This window comes from Buceros rhinoceros, unplaced genomic scaffold, assembly GCF_000710305.1.
Source record: "Buceros rhinoceros silvestris isolate BGI_N320 unplaced genomic scaffold, ASM71030v1 scaffold18876, whole genome shotgun sequence".
Classification (NCBI taxonomy): Eukaryota; Metazoa; Chordata; class Aves; order Bucerotiformes; family Bucerotidae; genus Buceros; species Buceros rhinoceros.
The window spans coordinates 23,987-30,936 of record NW_010417140.1 but is presented as its reverse complement, the minus strand read 5'-3'; the positions used below and the strand labels follow the sequence as shown (position 1 = coordinate 30,936).

The 6,950-nt window shown below is 38.0% G+C and overlaps 1 protein-coding gene across 1 annotated transcript in view; it reads left to right on the top strand.

Moving 5' to 3' along the window:
• Positions 1 to 5,351: 5,351 nt before the first annotated feature.
• LOC104495163 (oxysterol-binding protein-related protein 6-like) overlaps positions 5,352 to 6,950 on the top strand; it is a gene marked incomplete at both ends in the record, with an annotated part of 22,547 nt that continues 20,948 nt past the window's right edge. Inside the window, one exon of the mRNA XM_010138099.1 lies at positions 5,352 to 5,447. Coding sequence (XP_010136401.1) covers positions 5,352 to 5,447 — 96 coding nt within the window. The remainder of the gene's footprint in view (positions 5,448 to 6,950) is intronic.

Genomic DNA, 6,950 nt, shown 5'->3' with positions numbered 1-6,950 from the left:
CATCCGGTTCCTCCATGTTGAACCCAGGATAGTGTCCAACATTTTGGCCTATGACTTGCATTATCTTAAAATCCTTTGCAAAAATTTATTCAAGTGAAAACTGCATATATTTTCTGAAGGCCATTCAACATGTCTAGAACGCTTGCATTACTTGACAAATTAACATATCAAGGAATGGTTCTCTTTTGTGTGTGTCCAGCTTCCTCAAAGTACATTTTAAATCAACCCATACTCACTTATAATTGCACACCAGGAAAGGAATAAAACTACGTATAGGACTGTTAGGATCTTGACTCCCAGGTTTCCAACTTACAGAATTGTAATTTTATTTTTCCTCCTTTTTTTTTTTTTTTAAACTACATCATCACAAATAAAATGAATCGCTAGCCTGGGAGTATTTAGTCAAATATCAATCCTTTTAATTGTGATCATTTAGTAATCTTACAAAAGCTTTGTATCATTAGCAAACGTTCTAATTCTCCCTGTCAGGTATCATCAGTTTATCTGTTTGAGGTAAACATGTCAAAATCTAAAGTGTCAGAGGAGAAGACTGTCATTAAAGACTCAGATTGTGACTTGGGAGTCATTCCAAACCATGCTCTGGCAAAGAGATTGCTGTTACAGTGATAGTTCTTTCCTGCTTTGTTCAGTCGTGCTCATACTTCCCTCCAAGAAGCTCTTCAGAGGAGCAAGAGCTTATTTCTCTTCAGAGTATATCAAGTACCTTGAAAAGCAAAAGCTGCTTTGCTTCCAGAGCCAAAAGCATTGCTGTGAAGTGCTGTGAACAATACAAAGCTGGAGTTCCAGAAAGGACTGACAGAGAGCTCCTGAGCTAACAAATCCTTGACATTTCTGTAATAAAAGTAGTATTTATTTTGCATATCCCAGGAAAGAAGTAGAGACCTACAAAGCTGTATGTTATTAATATGTTATGGAACCACTGCTTGTCTCAGTAAAAAGATTCAACGAGAAAGTGTTGCTCTTAAGCACATTTTTGTAGAAGATGAGCATGTGCTATAAGAAAAAAATGTTTGACTACATGTGCTATTCATAAAGTACTGGTAAGTTCCTTTGTCTGCTGGTTGATTTGTCTGCCAGATTGTTGAAAACAGCTGTAAAGCAGTGGCAATATGAGAGACTGAGGATGAGAACAGGACCATGGTTGCTTTATACAAAACAAAACGAAACAAAAAAGTGCTAGAAAAAAGAAAGGAGAAATACACTGTTGGAGACATGGTTGTTTTGCTTTGTACCCTTCTCATACAGTGATATTCAGGACTCTGTCTTTATTCTAACAACGACAGAAGGTTAGAGCTGACTGGGAAGCAGCGTAAGATAAAAGCAAATTTCAAGGTTATTCCATTTGCAAATCGTGCAAATTAACTCGGCATATATAGCAGCTCTATTTAAAAGGTAGTAAAAACTGGTATGTCTGCAGTTAAATCTGTGTCTACCTTATTACTGCTGCTGCATTTCAGATAACTAGGGAATACGGTGGTTTTGGTTGAGAGAAAGTGATTAAGCATTGCAGTTCATACTGAACAGAATTCAAATAAGAGCACAGGTCTGTGCAGGGCTAGCTAGGTTGCAAAAAGAATGCCAGTGAACAGCAGGTAATAAAAGATGCACTAGTTTAGTCCTCCGGATTGAAAAAAACCCCACACAACTGGGAGAGAAGAGGCTTTGAATTACTGTTGTAGAACAGTGTATGTCTAGGCTTGATGGTTATGGGTGTTGGGAGTCTGCTGAATGCTGCGAGCAAAGTGACACACACTAATTATTTTTCATTAATTGTTAGCGACATGTCGTGGAACACTTCTGAACTGGAGAGAGTCTGAGTCCAATATGAATGATAAATTCCTCACCAGCTTGTCTTTTTCTTGAAAATGAATAAATTATAAATTAGAGAGAATGCATTGTGTTAAATATAATTAAATTCAATTAAGTAATTAAGCAGTGAAGTAGAAAGCGAGACATGAATGCCACACTTGCCCCTCACTGAATTTCCTATCTCTGCTTACTCAATATCTCTTTTCTTTCCTTGCCTTCCCTTTGAAAACAGTTGGATGTCTTGTCTTTCAATTGGAAGTCAGATTCAGTTAAGAACTGTTAGTGTCTTCAGCCTCTGCTCTGATGGAGAGACCACATGCTCCATGGGCTAGTGTTTGTTCTGGCGAATGAGGTGAATGGATCACTCAACTCTTAACTGAGTTAGCAAGATATATAGAAAGATACTGAAAAATACATTTTCCATTCTTGCCTTTCAGAGGTGATGAGAATATGAAAAAAGTCCTATTGTTATTCTCTTCATCAGCTTTCTTTTTCTTCATTTGTCTTTGGGAAGCAACATGAAAAAAATGCAGGGCAGAATCAGCATTTGTATTGCCCATGTGTAGGCTTGATGGGGCATTTTGGGGTAAATGTGCTCACATATATCATGTATGTTGAGAATAATCTCAAATCTGAAAGAGGGATTGCAGTTAGACTAAGATTTAGTAATGGGATCACAGAGCAGTTCCAGTAAAACTTGTAATCTTGTTGAATTAATTTCCAAGAGCACATGGAGTTTGATGCTGCTGGTGTTTTTCTCCAGGACAAGCCAGCTGTAGTGCACAGGTAATCCTGGAGCATGAGGGAAGTCTGGAACGGCGAATGCAGAAATTGATTTTGTCTGCCTGAATTCTTGGGATGAGATGAGTGAGACTGGACCCTTGGGATGAGAGTACCAGGCTGATTGATACACCTAGGTTAATGGGTTATTCATTTTTTCTGTCTGTATAAAGAAAACCCAAAAGCTGTATTGATCTCCCTCTTTCTGCCTTTTCTTCTCATCAGCTTTTTTAAACTGCTTCCTTTACCAACTCTATTTTTCTTGTTCAGACAAAAAACCCGCCTGGTAATAACTTCAAGATCTAAATGTTGTGATGCTAAATAACTAAACTCCTACTTTGTAAAAATAGCTGCTTTTCAAAATGTCAAATAATTGTGTCATTTCTAGCTGTAATTTTGCAGAAAAATAATATGCGTTAATGGAAAACGTTTTGCATCAAGTAATGTCTCTTATTATTCTAGAGATGTGTCACAAATGTAAATGAGTTTCTGTCAGTGTAATGACAAAAAAGAATTGGAAAGCAGACATTTACAGACAAGATGACAACACTTGTTGAAGTAAGGAATGTAAAGAAGGCATTTTATTTTAAAAGTGCTCGTCGTCTTAATTCCAAATAAATAGTTGAGTAAGTCAGCACTGCTGTTAGCTAATAATGTATTTCTCTGGAATGACCGAGGGCTGACTGGGGGAGGGGTGGGGAGAGGGGAAACAAAGCACGACCTCGCCTTGCTTTAAAATCAGGTAACTGAAAGTGTCACTGGAAATCTGGCAAGTCAAGGTCTGTTGGGTTACTCCACTCTAAATATTGTACAAAATGAAAATGCAGTTACGTAACAACAAACTGTACCGGCTGTTACGTGTGAGACCTTCAGAACATTTGTGTTGGGCATTGCTCCATCTCAAGATGGAGAATTTCTGCCTGCCAAACAAAACTGGCAAGAAAGTTAGGAATTATCCTGATTATGCTAATCAAATGACGCTTTAATCTTCCTTGGAGGAACAGATTTAGGCTTTCTTTTATGTTGTTTTATGTGATACTGTGTGCATAAGCAAAATTTCTTCTATTCAGTGAGAAAACTTTTATCACGGTTTATCTTTGGTAACTTTGTGGTGCTTGGCTCAAACAAGCGTATTAAATTACTTAACTTGTAATGTGGGAACTTTTGCTATGTAAATACAAATGCATTTCTCATCTGGCTAGTAATAGGCGTTGGGCTAAGTGGAAAGATTGGCCTTTCTGTGATAAAGGAGAGGACTTCAAAGGACAGATGCCCAAGTTTTGCTGGTTGGCCCTGCAGAATGTGGCAGGGAACATAATACCGCTGCTTTTCCACGTTATTCACTATAAAATTAAATTAATCGGCATTTATTTTCAGTTACTTTTATTGTTGCATAGTGCCAGGGATGCGTATTAATCTCCAGTGACAACAGAGACAATCCCCATATTTTTCTATTCTCATTCGTGGTTGAGCATTGAAAGAGAACAGTGAAGGTCTGTGTGTTGCTTTGCAGCAAGGTGTGGTCTGTGTGATGTATACATTTATATGAGTAGCTGTGCTTATTTTCATTTAGTTTGGTTATGGTCCTTATGTATTTAGTTATCTGTGTAAACAGTAATATTTACTCTGCTGTTTGTATGTGTTTGTATATTCCCTAATTATTTCTGCTGTCCCTTGTACCTGTGTAATGTCTTCCTCGGTGAATGTAAAGAAGTTTGATTGTGAACAAAACTTGTCATTTTCAGTCGAGAAAATCTCCACCCTTCTCAGAGGGTAATTGCAACTGGGAGTTTGTAAGAGTGTGATGTTTTCTGGAAATTAAATAGTTTTATTTCATGCGAAAGAGCTACTACTGACATGTTGCGGTAGAATTCTTCATAATATGAGATGTAGTGAAATTTCACCAGTGAGTGACATGCAAATCCAAGCAGGAGGCATGTGGTTATTTTCTCTTGTAGAAAAAATGCTTTTTCTTTTACAAAATATGAGTGAAATGTTTCTGGAAAATGGGAAGACATTTTTAGATGACTTTTAGAAATACCATTATTTTCAAGACTAGTTATGACATTATGTGTTTCAATTTGATACCCTGCTTTGAAGATACAAAATTTTACAGTATTGTCATATGTAAAACCAACCAGAGTGGTTTAAGATCATTGTGTTCCATAGATGTTCACCAGCAAGCCCATCAGCTGAGACGTGGTAACTGACCTTGTGAACACCTGTGATCTGTTAAAAGCACACATGTAATGAGTTACGTCACCTCAGTTGAGGAGCCGATAACAAAATGCTAAGGTGTGATAATGCACGTTAGAGGCAGTAGTATCTTATGTGCAATGGTATGCTTCAGAAGCGAATGTAGGACAGTGATGATGGCATGATATGAATACTCAGCATCTTCTATCTTAGCAGAAAACATAAATGGGCTGGCTAGGAGGACTTTGCATCTCTGTAGGTAAGAACTGCGTTACTTGTCTTTCCTGGCTTTTTTTAGTTACAAATAATTTCTAGGCTGAACAAAGTTTAAAACCCAATAATAAAAAAAGAAAGAGAGGAAGGAAAGAGAGGTATGTTGATTCAGAAGACGAACTATTTGTGCACTTACGTTTTGCATGGGTAGTACCTGGTAACTGATATTTTATATAAGAAGTGTAATCATCGGTCATTCATTACTTAATGTGTATTGTAAAAAGTAACACTGAATGATGAGTTTTATCTTTAATAACTTTTTTTTTTTTAAGAGTGTTCATATTTTGGAGCGGAAGGCTTCTTCAGGAAGCACAGACCCTTCTTTAAGCAAGCAGTTCCTTGACAGTGACTCTTTTTCTCTCTCCAAGGTAAGCAAAAGCATGGGCTGTAATCTGGGTGATGAGTTTCCCTCTGTAGTTACAAGGCAGTTTGACTAACAGCTTTGGAATACTGTTTTGTATGATCCTTCCATTGAGTATATTGTGAGCCTGCCCTGGACCTTTCTGTTCCGCAGCTGAGGTGTCAGAGGGGCCAGTAATCTTTAGTAGATATTATATTAACATAATTAAGGATTTGGATTTGCACCCCAGTGGTCTGGGGGTGATTTTGCCCATGGATAGATAGCCCCCAGGAAAAAGTTTTACAGTCTCAGAGTATGGGGCTAGAAGGGACTTTGAGAAATGATCCAGTCTAATCCTCTTACTAAGGTGGAGCAGATCATATCCAAGTCCCAAAGTGCTGCTAATCAGTAATGGTATTAATTGAAAAGATACGTCCTAATGACATTCCTTCTAGATACTTCCTTAAAATTTGGAATTTAAAATCTCTTGCTGAGACCTTCTTTCCTGAGACTGAGAAATGGGCAACTGTAGGGGTAACACCACCAGTTCCTGAAAGGCGCAGCATTGTGTGTGGTGCTTTGCAGTCAACATCTTTCTGGATGAATTCCTCAGTTTTTAAGTAACTGATTCCAAATAAGTCTCTTTCCATGTAAAGAAGGCTTCATTTTAAGATACTTCATAGGAAAAAGTAAGATTGTTACTGAAAAGGTGAGGATACTGTGGTGGAATATTTGGTGGAAAAGAAAAATCTGAAATGGATTGTCTGAAAGTTCTGGAACAGAACTGGTAAAAGAAATTTAAAAAGAAACATTCTGTTCATCCAGGAAAAATGAAATGGTTCACTGTGTTTTATTTGGAAAAGAACTACTTTGCAGACAAAAAGACTAGGTTCGGAAAGCTGTTGGCAGTGGCTCCTTTACTCTCAATACCTGTGGCATATGGAGACTCAGGGACTGTAAGTTGTGTTTGAGTTCCCCTGGTCCTGCTGCTTCATGCAGAGCTGTTTCTCGTCTAATATGCAGGGAATTGCAGAAGCCCTAACGTACTAATGCTGTACTTGAGAATTGACATTGGATAAGGGCTCTTCAAGCATATCACTTTCATTCTGGTTTTCCAGTTTCTTGCTGCTCTTGCATGATGTCCCTTGTGTTGCGACATCTCATCACACCAAACCTGTGGGGTGAGGCACAGTTAGGCCTGTTAGGATGGTTTTAAGAACAGCTTGTAGCACTGGTGCAGAAGATGACAGGTATCTGTGTTGCAATGAATAATTGCTCATTTTGTCTTTCTATATCAGGCTTTTAATTTAAATGAATAGCATATGAGGCTGTGTGATTTCTGCTGGAGAAGTGATCAATACTGATGTTATCTAGTAGATAATAGACTTATGCCTGCAGCTGATCTTCTAAAGGAGAAATCAATACAGTGAAGAATCAGTTGGTAGAGTTGTGGAGAGAGATTCTCTGCTTGCCCCAGGGGACTTAGAATATAATTTGTGCCACCTCCCAAGTGCCAAATGCTTCTTTGTAG